The following is a 15,850-nucleotide window of genomic DNA, read 5'->3' as shown; positions in this document are numbered from 1 at the left end:
GTCATGCCAAATTTGCATCATGTGCAAGCCCTGACCCGGGAAGCCCCCGGGATATCTCCACTCTCTCCCCACTCCGAGCCGCCCCTGGGAAGCGATCTCCATGGATTTTATTACGGACCTTCCTCCTAGCAAGGGAAAAACTGTCATTTGGGTGGTGGTGGATTTGTTTTCCAAACAAGCACATTTCATCCCTTTTGGCAAGCTGCCGTCAGCGCGAACCGTGGCCAAGGCGTTCATGCAGCATGTGGTCCGGCTTCATACACCCCCCCACAAGGTCATATCCGACCAGAGGCCCCAGTTCATGGCTACGTTCTGGGGGGAGCTGTTGAAGGTTATGAGGGTGGAACAGGCCCTTAGTAGTGCCTACCACCCAGAGACTGATGGCCAAACGGAATGGGTGAACCAGATTTTGGAACAATTCCTCCGCTGTTTCACCAATTACCAACAGGATGACTGGGTGGACTTATTGCCATTCGCAGAGTATTGCTACAATAACACTCTCCATTCTTTGATGGGGGTGTCCCCTTTCAAAGTGGTGTATGGATACGAAGGGGCCCCCTTTCCCTTCCTCACAGATGATCGCCTGGTTGGGGTGTGTGTGACTGATTGGTGTAAGAGACTGCAGGAGGTGTGGTCCATGGTGGAAAAGACGCTTAACGAGGCTAAGGCTGCATACAAGGTGCAGGCAGATAAAAAATGGTCACCGGGGTGGAACCTTAAGCCAGGGGACTCTGTTTATGTTTCCACCAAGAATATCAAGGGGTTGCGTCCAAGCAGGAAACGGGTAGAAATACATTGGCCCTTTCCTGGTGACCCGTGTGTTGAATGATGTGACTGTGGAACTCGAGTTGCCTAAAAACCTGAAACATTTACATCCCATTTTTCATTATAGCCTTCTGAAATGGGACCCGAGACCAAACGCGTGGAGGCTGGACCATCCTTGCCCCCCTCCTTTGATGGTGGAGGGGGCACCGCATTACAAAATTTCTCGGATTCTGGACTCTAAACTGGAATGGGGTTGTGTGTATTACTTGGGGGAGTGGGTGGACTTTGGGTTGCAAAACCGGGAGTGGGTGGAGGCTGCAGATGTTCGTGCCCCTCGTCTCCTATGTGAATTTCATTCTTTGTTTCCTGAGAAACTGGGGGTGGGCTTTGGAGGGGCAGAATGTCAGCTGACGCTGCCATGAGCTGGGGTGTGTAACTCTCTACTGTACTCGCTTCCCTCCCCCATGCATTCTCTAGCTTGGTGCTTATCTTGCATCTAGATGCGCTTCTTCCCTAAGAGTCCCACTGGGAACCTAATGGTTCTGCATTAGCCCACACTTAAGGGTGTTTGCTCATTGGCCTGGGGGTGTTAGGGGGTCTCCTTCAAAGATGTATGTTAATGGTGTCTCAAGTACTATCTCTTTCAATAAATTGGTAATTCTTCAGACCTGGTGTTGAGTGTGATTGACTGGGAACCCTGACACTTAGAGACCAATAATATTTTCAGGGTATCAGCTTTTGAGAGTCAAAGCTCCCTTTGTCAGATATGAAGGGTACTTGAGGAAAGGAGCTTTAACTCTCAAAAGGTCATTCCTTGAAAATCTTGTTGGTCTCTAAAGTGCTACTGGATTCAAATCTAGCTATCCATCCAGGAGAGGTTGTAAGTCATTGTTGAAGCCATGGAGCAGTTTAAGTTGTGAGCTGTGGCATCCAGTAGACTTTAGTTGTTGCCTTCCTTGAGTCTGTTTGTAGCTGCGGTGGCTCAAGTGGTTAAGACGCTGAACTGCAGGCTGTGGAAGGTCAGTAATTTAGCAGTTCAAGACCCGAGTTGCCACATGACGGAGTGAGTTCCTGTCTCTAGTTCCAGCTTCTGCCAACCTAGCAGTTCGAAAGCAAGAAATTGCAAGTAGATAAATAGGTACCACTTCGGTGGGAAGGTAACAGCATTCCGTGTGCCTTGGTGTTTAGTCATGCTGGCCACATGACCACGGAAACGTCTTCGGACAGCGCTGGCTCTTCGGCTTTGAAACGGAGATGAGCACCGCAACCCTAGAGTCGGACTCGACTGGCTTTCGAGCAAGGGAACCTTTACCTTCCTTGAGTCTGTTTGTAGTAGTCTGGTTCTGGGTACCATTCTGGCTTTGTTGATCTGTCTTTTCACTATAATGGCAGTTTACTATAATGGTAGTACAATCCTTTTTCTAATTTTTAAAATAATGCTTCTTGTAAATCCTCAAGGTCCCTGTCTGAGTTATTGGAATAAATGCAATCGTAATGTATTGCTTGACTGTAGACTGGATTTTTTTATATGTTCTGGGTGATATCTGGAAGCAAGAAGGTATGTCTGGTGGTCAGTGGGGTTTTAATATAAGGTGGTGCTTATGCGACCATCACAAAGTTTCACACTGGTGTCTAGGAAATGTACTTGCTCTGTGGACTGATCCATGCTGAGGTTGATGTTGTGTTGAAAATTGTTGAAGCCCATGTGGAATTTCTTAAGAGCTTCTTTCCCATGAGTCCAAATGGTGAAAATGTCATCAATAAATCTTTTTTTTTAACAATTTTTAATTGCTTTTCACTATAAACTACAAAACTAAACACTACAAATTCAGAGTACCAAGGTACATTAGTGAACTATCTTGCACTTTGAATATTTCCTTACATATTTATGTTTACAATATATCATTTAATTTCTAAGTAATAAATATTCAAATAGAAAATACAAACATTTCTTGATTTTAGTATCGCATATGGGCAATAATATAAATTCTTTAAATTTTAACATAGAAAAATCTCAGATCTTCATTTGGATGTCTTCTTGTCTTTGCGCTTCTTCTTCTCTTGTCAGGGGATTTTAACCTTATAAGATCTGGGGGCAGCAGCTCCCATATCGGAATCAAAGTCAGAGTCAAAGATTTCACCCAGGGACACCTAAGTAGATGAGCTGTCTGTAGCTGACGCCTGATGATCGCTATTTTCTTCTGTTGCCTTCTTTTCCTCTGCTTCGTTTCTTTGTTTTGTCGGAGTTTGATGCTGCTTCAGGAATACTTCTGCTTTAGAAAGAGAGTCAATCTTTTCCTTCTTCTCTTTGTAGTTGAATATAAGACCGTCTGGTAAAATCCATCGGTATTTTGAAGAAATGTTGTGATGTTTCTGTATTGCTTCCTCTTCTTACGTATTTCAAATGGAACATCGTTCAGTATTTTTATCTCTTCCTCTTGAATTTTTAATTTTGTGGCAGTAGAAGCTTTAAGTATCAAGTCTCTTGTTGATCTTTTTGCAAATTTAACAAATATTTCCCCTGGAAGATTATTATTTTTTCACAAACTCTGAGTAAGTTCTATAAATCATGTCTATATCTGCTTGCAATATTTCAGGTTTGCTGTTGATCAAGGGGGGCAATGCTTCACTTAAGATTTCTCTTAAATTTTCATCTTTTTCCCCCGGTACCCCTTGAAATCTTAAAACATATAGGGATCTTTCCATTTGTAATGGTAGTAGCTGTTGTTTTTCAGAAGCTCTTTCTTTATCTGCAATGTCCATTCTCTGATCCATTTCTCTGATCCATTTCTCTGATCCATTTCTCTGATCCATTTCTTTGGTCTTAGTTTCAACCTTTTTTAGCTTTTTGACTGTCTTTACCTTTGGTCTCCTTCAGCAAATCATCAAATTTCTTATTGAGATTCGTCAGCTGATCCATCGGGGCGCAAGGCTTCAGAAATCGTACCAGCTATATCGGTGGTAGTTTCCGGTTTTGTGACCGGTGATGCTGTGCTGGCGCTTCCTGTGGTGCCTCTGCCTCTGGGCGCCATTTTCCGCTCTTGCTATGACATTGTTTAGATTAAGGTAAAGGTTCTTAAAAGTTCTAAGGTTTTCCTATGCACTGAATATCAAGTCCCACTGCGATCCGCTTGGGTTGGGTGGGTTTTTTACAGTTTATTGTCGGCTTGCTTCCTGTTTCACTGCTTTTTGCTCTGTGGGGTAGGGTTCTTCCTCCCGAGAGTCCCCCCCTTTTCTCTATGGGGCTTTGCCATCTCACTGTCAGTTCCTCCACCCTCTTTGTGTTTGTCTTTTTTAAAAAAACTTCTTCACTCACTTTTTCCCCCCGCTGGGTGTTTTCCCGTAGGGAGAGTCCTTTTGCTTAAGTCCTTGCTCACTCTGGTCCAGTAACGTCTCTGGTCACCATTGCTGGCCTCAGGGCAGCGGGACCTTAAGGAGCTAAAAAGAGTCTCAGTCCTCCAGCCACGGCTTCAGGAGCAGCTTCTTCAGTGCTCCAGGCTAGAAGCTCTCTACAAGAGCTTCAGGGGGGGATCAAAAGCTTCCGAGCCCCCTCCCTGCCGCCTCGATCCAAATTTCACCCATCTGAGCTTGATAGAATGCGTTCATTCATGAGTAGCCAAAACCGGAAGTCTCTGATGTCATCAATAAATCTTGAGTACAGGATGGGTGTTAATGGGCAGGAGTTGAGCAAGTGTTGCCCTAAGTCAGCCATGAAAATGTTTGCATATTGGGGTGCCATGTGGGTGCCCTCAGCTGTACCATTAATCTGAAAGTACAAAGCTTTCAAATTTAAAGTTGTTGGGGAGAGAACAAATATGCTGTGGTAGTTTCTGGAATAACATTCCTGATGGCTTGTAGCCCTTCTTTATGGAGGTTGTTGGTAAGGGGCTGTTGCTTAGTGGTAGTGCATCTGCTTGGCATGCAAAAGGTCTCAGGTTCAATTCCTGGCATCTCCAGTTAAAAGGAGCTGGTAGTAGGTGATATGAAAGACTAAGGGAATCAGTTTGGTGTAGTGGTTAGGAGCGTGGACTCTATTCTGGGAGAACCAGGTTTGATTCCTTCTCCTCCACATGCAGCTGCTGGTGTGTCCTTGGGTCTGTTACAAGTTCTTTTGGAGCTGTTCTCTCAGAAGCAGTTCTCGAAAGAGCTGTCTCAACCCTACCTCTCTCACTGGGCATCTGTTGTGGGGAGGGGAAGAAAAAGGAGATTGTAGGCCACTCTGAGACTCCTTTGGGTAGTGAAGGGCGGGGTATAAATCCAATCTCTCCTCCTCCTCCACATAAAACCCTGGAGAGCTGTTGCCAGTCTAAATAGACAGAACTAATTTTGATGGACCAATGGTCTGATTCAGTATAAGGAAGCTTAGTGTGTGTACCTTTATATAGGTATTGTAACACTTTGTATATAAATAAAATCTTTATTAATTGCCCGCCTTCATACTGTGGAAGTCTGAAAGGTAACAAAACAATGACAACAACTGATGCAGGCTTCATTCTGGAGACTGGCCAGGCCACCTGTGCTTATTTGTAGAGCAAATGCTCAACCACTGGGGAGGAAGGTTTTGACATCTTTGGGTTTTTGTTTTTGTTTTGTTTTTTAAAAAAAACAGAACTGACAGGATGGGTGTGGCTCAGATCACATAGATCGAGGAAGAGATGGGAAATAGGTAGTTATGAAACAGGGTGTCTGGCAAAGTGGCATCCAGCAGGAAGCATTGCAGATAGGTACATTGCTAATGAAGATTAATGCCTCCCCTGGCTGAGGTCACTCCTGAGTGCTGGGAGAATCATATTACTTAATCTTCAGGCCTACATAATCAGCTGGTGATCAGCTTCATAGAAGGTTTCAGTGCCATCTGTCAGGAAGGAACTGTTGTAGTAAGGGAACTCCAAACCAGGTCATCTGTGAGTAGGCATGCCCCTCCTCTCTGTGTCATGTTTATTAATCATTTGATAAGTATGGTGAGTAATGGTTACGAACAACTCGTCACACCAATTGCAGATGAGATGGGGGAGGAAGTTCAGCCTGGGAAAATGGAATAGGAGCATAGGATTGGCAAGGTGCTTTGAAAGGAGTGGCAACTGAACTCACTGACCTGCCAATCATGATCTTTATAAAATTTATAGCCATCTGTGCTTCTCCATCTAAAATTCTGTCTTTTCTGTTAACTAGAGTTACTGACAGGGAGATGCCCTCACCCTTTAATAGTGTCTTATAGGATATAACTAAACAGAACTGGAGATCTGTTTCAAGAAACCTAAAGCAGCCATGGGAAGTGGCCAATTTGTGTCAGGGCCAGGATGCTAGGTTGCAAAGGGGGTAACCTTTTCCTCATTTCCCTTATGAAAACCTTCCTGAGCAAGTATGCTTTCTATATACTTTTAGATGAGGTTTTTGTTTTCCAAGGCTTTGTTTCTATCAGGTACCTATCCATTTTAAGGCAGGGTCCATATTTCTTTGTGTTACTATGAGTTACACTTAAGGAGAAGGCTTGAATTATGTTTGTTTTGCTTTAAAAAAAAAACTTCTTCATATGTGGGAACCCCTGTTGTAAGTAGAAGGTTTTACCAGGAATGAAGGTGGAAGGTAGGGTTACCAAGTACCTACCACGAATCGGCAGGGGACATATGGTCCCCGGCTGGAACATTCCTCCCTGTAACACACCATGCCGCACCATGCCATCGCCAGGAAGTGGTACCATCGAGTTTCCAGCCCCATAGCCAGAGCGTCACCTGGTGTCACTTCCTGGCGACAGCATGGTGCAGTGCGTCTGTTTTCCATGCAGGAATGGTCCTGAGAAGAAGTATGTGTCCCCTGCCGATTCTTGGTAAGCCTACAGTGGAAGGGACAGAGAGGAGCCTCCTGGGGGGGGAAGTGAAAAAGTTATAGTCCTCATGAGTAGAGAATGAGAAGTGTAATGGGGAAGAAAGTGCTGATGAGGCAGAGTGGCCAGGATAAGTATGATGGGAATTGAGCTCAGTCGCTTGTATCTTTAACCACAGGGGTTGCATATCCTGTGATTTAACAAGCCTGGAGGTTAGTTTTGTATATTGAAGAGGAGAGGCATATGCATCATTAACCTCTTCAATGCCAACTACTTACATTTTAGGATATGATCATAACTTCTTCCTCCATCATCCTTTAAGCTGTCCTCTTCCATTTTTAAAAGCAGCTGACTGGAAATCTTGAAAACTGATGTTGAAACAGGGGTAGAGAAAGTCATACTTGGCTGGTCTTACCATGAAGCAGTGTGAAGGAGATGCTTCAGGCAGCAGATGCTAGGAGATGCACCATCTTTCTCTTTCAACCTCTAACCTGGTGTTAAAGTCACCTGGGGAAAGAGCGTCATGCTGACTCTTTGATTCATGCATGAAAATATGCAAAGCTTAGATCCAGCCAAACATTTCTGTGGGCAGAAGGGTTTCCACCTGTGGAAAATGTATTTTTTTTTTGCCTCCGCCTCCCTCCCAAATTGCCCCCCCCCAATGCTGCAGCAGTCATGTTTCACAGGCAGAGAAGTGCTTAGTTGACTCCAAGCCTTAGACTGGCACTGCCCTGACTTGGATAGCCCAGGCTAGTCCGATCTTTGCAAATTAAACCTGCTATCTTCCTCTCCCCCTGCAGTGTTAATGAGCTCTATGTGGATGACCCGGACAAAGACAGTGGTGGCAAAATAGAAGTAACTTTGAACATCAGCTTGCCTAATCTGCACTGTGAATGTGAGTACTGGGTTTTGGGCCTGGATTTGCAATAGTGGTTGTGTAACCACTGTGTTCTTGAGTTGGCTTCATATTTCACATTCAGGTTGCTATGAGTAATTGTCATTCCTTCCTAATTAAAAAAAAGAAAATATTCAGGTTATTTTAAGGCTCATTTGTAAAAGAAAGAACGCTCTCTTTCTACCACACAGCTATTTAGGCAACTGATGTGCTAGGTGCTGTACTGACCACAGAAGTGACATCCTTCTTGAGGCACAGGGCAGGTGCAGTTCATTTCATGAGGACTTGTTTAGCCACTGTATCAAGACATCTGCTAATGTGTTTATTTTGAGTAGTTGGAAAGACTACCTGGTTCGATAGTCGAGGGATCTCTTCTTAGATGATGAATGGGAACACAAACATCTATTTTTTACACATGAGTTTCTGTGGGCGGCAGCAGCTAGCTGATTGGAGGCTTCTACATGCACATGCCCTGTATTTAAACTGGGGTATGGGCTAGTTGTTACTTGCCTTTCTGCTGTCTTTGGGTACCAAGCAGGTCGTTCACACTCATGAGAGTGTTGGCGGACTCATTTTGCTGCCCCCCTGTCTTGCCTAGCCAAGGCCAGTGAAGTAACAAATGAGATGGCTCTCCTCAGTAAAACACAAACTTTCTGATGTGATGGAAAGAGTCAGACAAAATGTGAGAAGTGGTTTCTAAGGCTCAGTCCACTCATACATCAGAATGAAGTGGAGTTGAAGTGAGTTCTCAGGTGGTAGAATGGACTTCAGAGTACAGGTGTGGGAATCATGTTTCTGATTGTCCCTTCTCTGTAATAAGGGGAATATTAGCATAGTGGGGAACAGACTGGACTAGAATCTCTTGTCTCTGATATGCTAGGGTTTGGGTTTTTTAAAAAATATGGAGTGAAATGGTATTCATCATGTGAACTGGGCACAGCCCTGTGGAGTTCAGGTGACGACCCCATGCCTCTGTTGTAAATATGTAGCTGTATGTAACTATGGCCTGATTGGAAACACTGTTCCCTCTAAGCTGAGTTAGTGTGAGCTAGCTCACAGTTTTTTAAAAGCCTCCGGCTCACACATTTTTGTCTTAGCTCAAGAAGGATGGCTCCTGAGCAAAACAATTTCTGCAGTAGCCAAATCACTTGCTCACAACTTTAATTCCAGTAGCTCACAAAGTAGAATTTTTGCTCACAAGACTCTACAGCTTAGAAGGAGCATTGAGTGGAAGTGGTGCAGCACCAACAGCAGCAGGGTAGGAACTGCTGTCACACATTGCTGATGCTTAAAAGAGAGCAAGAGGGGACAGCAAAGGGTGTGGGGAGATTGGGAGGAGCAAGCATGAGAGAAGCCTGCAGCCACCCAGCAGTATTTACATGGGAGGGTCTTCGCCTGCTGAAGGCATAGCTCTTTAGCAGCTCGGATCAAGATTCTGGGGCTGGGAGAGATACGTCATGCTGATTCCATCCTGTCCTCTGTTGGACCTGTAAAGATAAATGTAAGCATTCAAGCAAGTTTGGTAGGAGTAATCCAGCTAACCCAAGTGCCCAGAGAGAGACAGATCTAGCCCACATTCTGAGGCATATCAAGCCCCACCCCCATACATGAGGGACTCACACCCCACCTACAGTCTGAAGTGGTACAGGCCATTCTACCATGTCAGGGTTCTGTCACTACATTTTGATAGAGGTGATATATCTCCTACTGTATGCCCTACCACCTGGCTCATTCTGTAACCAGAATCCTATCCTCTATAGAAGAGGTACTTTTTTTCCTTAGGATTTTTTTCTGACGAGAATGTGCACCTATATTATGTTTGCCTTCACTAGATAACAAAAAAAATGTTCAGAAGGCCAAATGTAGCTGTTTTGGGAGAGTCTCCTGGACTTCTCTGTCACTTTGGTGTGAGGTTTGGGAGAAGGAGGTTGATACCCATATCCTGGTGACAGTTTCATAAATGGGTACAGTAGAATTCACTAGAATATTTAAAGTCAGTGAGACTTCACCAGTGTGAGGTGTCAGCAGATCTCCTAATGGAGACCATATAAGTAAACAAGTGCGAAGATGAGATAAATTTGTTGATGGTTATTCTTTCTGAGTAGCTAAGTGAATTTATTACATGGCAAGCAAATATTGAGTAAGAATTGTGCACACTTCCTCATGTTGGGTTATTTTTAACACATTGTTCTTTTCCTCCGTATACCCTTGACTCCTAAACATGAAGTGATCGGACTGGATATTCAGGATGAAATGGGAAGACATGAAGTTGGTCACATTGACAACTCAATGAAAATTCCTCTGAATAATGGGGATGGATGCCGGTTTGAGGGCCATTTCAGCATCAATAAGGCAAGTTGAAATAATATCCAAATTGTCACAAGTATTGAGATGAAACTGTTGTGAGTCTGTGCTATCAAATACTGTTTCAGAACAACTCTTCTTGCTCTTGAGTGCAACACTGCTGTGGGAGAAAAAGGATCAAATAACTGGGCCCTCAGTGAGCTTGGAAGATGAAAATAAGGATGGGAAAATCCAATATATACCATCATGGAACAATTCCACTTACCTAAAATCCTCAGGAGATCTCCTATCCAAGCACTGGGTTGGATCCAGTGCAAGAACCCTGCAAGAGGCAGGAGGGAGTGATTTCACTCTCTTTCCCCTCCTTGCTGCAGCCTCCCAACCCACATGGAGTATTACACCATGTGGGTTCTTTGACCCCAGGAATAAACTTTCCAGGACTTCTTGGGGGAGGAAGGGGAAAGCTTAAAAGATCGACGACCATCAGTGACTTCTTCTGATAGATCATGAGATCCAGCCACAGTTCAGAGTAGACCCAGACCTGCTTAGCTTCAATAAGTTTCTTGTGTCTTGTGCTTTCAGGTCATATCTTGTTGCCTGAATGAGAGTCGTTACCTGCCTAAATAAATCTTAGTTGATGGAATGATATGAATGGATTAAAACTGCATAAATTTGCATAGGGATGAAATGGTAATGCTGAAGTAAATATATTTTCTTTGCTGTTGGATATATGTATGAATTGGTTGCAGCTGGTGTCATCTGAAAGGGGGGAGGCCTATAGGAAGATGGCACTTGCTACCTGCAGATTCAGTTACATTAGAAACAGACATTTAAAAAAAAAAATGCATTACCTGATTAATCAGGGACATCTTTCTAGTCAGTCCAAAGGTTTGTAATCAGTACTCCAACGAGTTCATCATGTAAATGTTAATGGAACAGAGAGAGGATCAGGCACCCTGATGGGAAAAGGAAGTAATAGTGCACTGACACGTTGTGGTGTGTGGAAGCCTGGAGGGTGGGTAGACAAGGAATATGAAAGCTTTTTTTGAGTTCTTTGTGTCTTCTTTATGAGCACTGCATGTCTGTGTTTTGCTTTCTTCTCTCCTCCCAAATCATTGCACCTCCAGTTTGTGAGTCATTGCAGAGCAAAGGGGTGTGGCCATACCCATACAAACCTCCTTTCTGTTCTAAGGGTTTGCTCAGCTATCAAGGGACTCTGACTTGACAGAGAGAGATGCATTGGAGTTGAAGATGAGTGTTTTCATGTCTCACTGTGAGAGAGGCCAAGTTTCTCTCCCTGAAGCAGTGAAAAACCAGGCCTTGGGGGAGTCCACTTTGTGGACTGGGTGTGCCTGACAATGGATCATCTGGCCCTGTAATGACTCGACAGGGTGGGGAAGTGGGAGTATGTGACATGTTGCTAGCATAACAAGGACAGAATCTTAATTCATGCCTCCTTTTACACCACAGGCTACAAATTTGGCTGTTCCTTCCTCCACCTCCCACGATTTCATTTTAAAACATGCCTAAAAATAACAAGCAGGACCCTTTCTTGCTCTTGTGGCAGCATTAAAAATACCCAGAGATATCTTGCAGTTTTGTTCCATAAAGGGTGATGGCCTTTTCCCTTCTCAGCTGCTTTTCATGTCATCTAGGGTAGCTTGTGACTAATGGCCCAAGGCTAGAAAGACACAGGTCAGTTTTTCCTTACACTTGAAATGTAAGAATTTCCCCAGAAACGCCTTTGAAAGAATATTTGCTCTGCTGCTTACTGTCAAAGGTGACAGTCTTCTATTCTGTCCTGTGTAAAATATGCTCTTCCAACCATCACTTATATCCTTCCAGATTCATGATAACTTCAGGTTTTGAAGCATTAGCTCCATTAGTTCACTTGCAATACAATTAAATATATTTCTTTACTCATAATGGACTAATGCTTGTGGGCGATTACTTTGTATTAAAGAAATGTTTCTTTTCCTGCATTGTGGGAACGAAGAAGACCTTAGTGCTGGAAACAGTTGGGTAGGTGGTTATGAGAGGGTCTGCCCTCAATGCCCCTCTCCCTTCAAGTGGCAAACTATCTGAAGTCCTTCCCAGCATTGTGTCTGCTCAAGAAGGAGGGCTTTGTAATTTCATGGCTGGAGCACTTCCTGACAAACATATCTATTCAACCAGCTTATTGGTTTAAATTGTTTCATTCTTAAGAGGGAATCATATCCTTCGTAAACCATTTTTGCCTTTAGGACTGAAATGAGTTGGACTGGGAGCACACTACTTGTAAGGTTCTGCTTCAGCTGCTGTCAAGTGACACTGGGAGCAACCATGCTAGAGAATGGGTAGAAAAGGAAGTTGGACTTACTAGGAAGCTCATTTTTGGTTAATAGTTCGGAAATAGAGCAGAAAAGGGCTGACTCTTCCTCCTTCACTGAAAGTACAGCCAACTGAACCTTAATCTCTGATTGAAGAGGAGGCCCTCCCAGTCTTGGAGACTGAAAAAGCTGCTGCCATCAGTTATGCTGGGCTGGGTTATCACCAGTATTTGGATGACACTCTGCTCTAACCTTGTGCTTCCAGCCGGTCCCAGAGAAGCTACAGAAAATCCTGAACTGGTGCCTGGAGGCAGTTTTGGAGTGGATGAGGGCTAATAAATTGAAGCTTAAGCCTGACAAGTCTGGCCAGGATTTAAGGTGTCACTTCGATGGGGTTGTTACTCCCCTTGAAGGAGTGTTTGGTTTGAAGGCTTTTAATATGTGTTTTTGTTATTTATGTTTTTAATCTGTTGGCTGCCTTGGTATCCCCCATGAGGGCAGAAAGGTGAGGTATAAATTTCGTAAATAAATGAAATGAAATCAAACATACTACTTCCAACGGGCAGAACAATAACAAGAACCCCAACAGCATAGAGCTAAGGAAATGATTCCCAAAAAATAGATCTCTGGCCTAACCAGCTAGGGGCATGGTGTAAATGGATTCCGTGCAACTCCACCCCTGGAACTTCATTTGACCCCTCCTTGGGTGGAACTGCTAGGCGGGACCTACTAAACAGAAAGGAACTTCTATGGTAAGTCTAACTTCCCTTTTCCATTTAGTGGTAGGAAAACCAAAAATATACTAGAGCAGCTTCTCATCAGATCTTCCTTTTGTTAGTAGTAAGCTTGTTGCAGAATGTGCCTACCACAGATGTAAATCTGGGTCTTCTGTCACCCTGGTGGGTAATGCTTAGCAAGAAAGAAAAGAAGGGTTGGTCCTTCCTCTCAGTTGCCTTGACTTGCCATCACTGGTAATCATTTCAAGGTTCATCTCCCCATACTTTTTGTATCTCATTTTCATATGTTCCTCTGATTTGCTTTTAGTGTTTGCCGCTGTTAGGCCCCTGTTGTTGCTTTGGCACCTTCTGTGTCTCTGGGCTAAATATAATCTGGCTGAGTGACAATGACAGGCATATGAATGGTTGCTTAATTGGGTCTTTCATCCTACCAGCTAATAATGGTGGGGATGAGGCAAAGCTCTGAATGCCAGGTAGAATGGGCAGGAGGAGAAGAAGTAGAAGAATTCTGCCCAGTCAGAAATATAGGAGGATTGGGGGGGGGGATCTCAACATTGCCCTTTGGCCAAGAATGGGTACAAAGGATTGGCCATTCACTTGCTTCCTGCTATAAAGGAGAGTGGGGCCAGGGTGGGGATTTGGATGGGCATCCTTCCAGGTTCTGGTGTCAGCTGATACTGGGACTGGTGAGGGTGCTTAGCTGAAGCACTAGCAAGCTTGGGTGGTAGGCTGGATCAGGAGCAAGACGCCTATTTGGATCTAGAGGACTTAATCTTTTTCTGCTTGGTTTCTTGCCGCTAAGCAAATAGTTCAGTATTTTGGTGCAGCCTTAATTTTTTTGACTTGACCTGATAGGGTTAAGGAGGAAGAATTGGTTCAGCATGTGGAATTAAATGTTTTAAATGTTTTAATCACAGGGAGCATTATGATGATTAACTATATGAACGAAGGATTTATTTTGGAGGTAGTCTACTGAGTAGAACCACTTCCACTGCAGTTTTTGTTCCATCTTTTCACAGAACACTAGAACAGTTGTTTCCCCTAGTTCTTCCCCAACACCAAGAGGACATCCCCCCCCCCGTTGCTTATGGTAATGGCTGAAGTGATTCTGTTGAACTGCTGTGCGATACAACTCTAGTTTTCACAGTATTCCCAAATGAATGTCGATTCCACTATGATCCCATTAAAAATAACATCAGAGCTTACCCATTCAACATTGTCATGGCAACTGGAGCCTTTTGGTGAAATTCAGAACTATGTGTATCTGCAGTTTACAAATAATCATATTTGGGAAAGCTCTTTCTTAAATAATGGAGCCTGATTAGATTTTTTAAAAATTGTTTGTCATTTGCTTCAGCTGGACAAATCTCATGGTATGGGCCATGATAGCCAGTGGTAATGGGCCATGGTAGACCTCTCAGTCATCCAAACTGAAGGACCTAATCACAAATTCCACCTGGCACATGGTAGATGTAGGAAAAGGCGGACCTATGCTGACTTGCAACTGCTTCAGTCCAGGCTAAGTTGGCCACATACATGCGCAGTCACAGCTTTAATTTTGGCATATGGGTAAGAGGAAGCATGCCAAATGCCCTTTTTTCTGCAGCTGTGTCATAGATTGAGGTAGGTATATTAAACTACCCCTAAATGAGGAAGAGAGATGACCAGGGACAAAACATCTTGAAATAAGAGGTGTCTTTGTGATTGGCTGCAGAGATGGGAGAAATCCATGGTGCCAGTATTACTGGCATGGTCTGTGCAGTTGTAGGAATGATGTTGGCACAGTGTTTTCCTTGCCACATTTCCCAAGCTTCTGGGCGAACTTGGTATGTTTCTAGCTTAATGATATAAAGCTGATCCAGGAGCTCAGAACAAAGCCCATACAAATGCACTCCATCTGGTGGGAGGTGTTTGTGAATCAGCAGCCCAACTCCTGGCATAGTGCAGACATCTGTAGTGAAATCATGCAAGGCTTTTGTGTGGTGAAGGATACTTGAGAGGTGTGCGGGACTGAGGTAGGGAAACAGCACATTGTACTTGGGAGTGGAAGCAAAAGTAATCAAAATCTTTTGATCTATTACAGTGCTCTAAAACAAGAGAAGGGGCAATGAATAGTATAAACAACGCTGTCTTACTGCTACTTTCCCAAGATGCATCAGAAATATTACTTCAATGTAGCGTTAGTACTAAACATAGGATGCCAAATTGCAGCAATCCTCACCTTAATCTGGTGTTACACATCATGTAGGTCAATCAGTGTTGATAAACTAAATGTAACTGATGTTGAAGTATTGTCTGCTTTTAGGTACCTGGTAATTTTCACGTATCAACACACAGTGCCACTGCACAGCCACAGAATCCTGACATGACACACATCATCCACAAGCTCTCCTTCGGTGACAAGCTACAGGTGAGTCCACACTGGGAGATCTGGCTCTCAAGAGGATCAGAGAGGAGCTATGTGTGCCAAATGCTAAACCTTGATGTGCTGCTGTGAGAGGTATTTGGAGAAGAACCACTTCATATATAATGAAATACATATGATTATTTACAAACACACTTGCACAGTGGAACCAGTATAGCATAAGTACACTTGTACATACTCCCTCTTGTTAAATACAGTTGCTTGAAGTACCTTGTGATTTAGGATATTTGTTAACAACTGAAAACAAGCTATCTGTCTCAGTTACGAAAAATGATTTGATCTGGTGACTCCTTTCTGAAAATACCATATACTGCAACACTTCAAAGATGATAACATTTGTTAATGTAAATAGTGTGCCTTGGCTCTGTCATCTCATAACATATGTTCAGGTGGGTAGCCGTGTTGGTCTGAAACAGCAGAACAAAATTTGAGTCCAGTAGCCCCTTTAAGACCAACAAAATTTTATTCGCGTTATAAGCTTTTATGTGCAGGCACACTTTTTCAGATACTTGCACACAAATGCTTATACCTTGAATAAAATTTTGTGGGTCTTAAAAGTGCCACTTGACTGAAACTTTGATTTCCCATAAA

General features: G+C 43.6%; 1 protein-coding gene across 1 annotated transcript in view; it reads left to right on the top strand.

Annotated features, from left to right (window-relative positions):
- The window catches only part of LOC107124747 (endoplasmic reticulum-Golgi intermediate compartment protein 1), a gene marked incomplete at its 3' end in the record, with an annotated part of 148,800 nt that extends 133,556 nt beyond the window's left edge, over window positions 1–15,244 (top strand). Inside the window, exons 4-6 of the mRNA XM_015428254.1 lie at window positions 7,390–7,484; window positions 9,712–9,836; window positions 15,140–15,244. Of these exons, the coding sequence (XP_015283740.1) occupies window positions 7,390–7,484; window positions 9,712–9,836; window positions 15,140–15,244 (325 nt within the window). The remainder of the gene's footprint in view (window positions 1–7,389; window positions 7,485–9,711; window positions 9,837–15,139) is intronic.
- Window positions 15,245–15,850: the final 606 nt, after the last annotated feature.

Source organism: Gekko japonicus, unplaced genomic scaffold, assembly GCF_001447785.1.
Source record: "Gekko japonicus isolate JY-2015 unplaced genomic scaffold, Gekko_japonicus_V1.1 scaffold2032, whole genome shotgun sequence".
Taxonomy (NCBI): domain Eukaryota; kingdom Metazoa; phylum Chordata; class Lepidosauria; order Squamata; family Gekkonidae; genus Gekko; species Gekko japonicus.
Note: the sequence above shows the minus strand (reverse complement) of the source record. Positions and strands in the feature narration are given on the sequence as shown.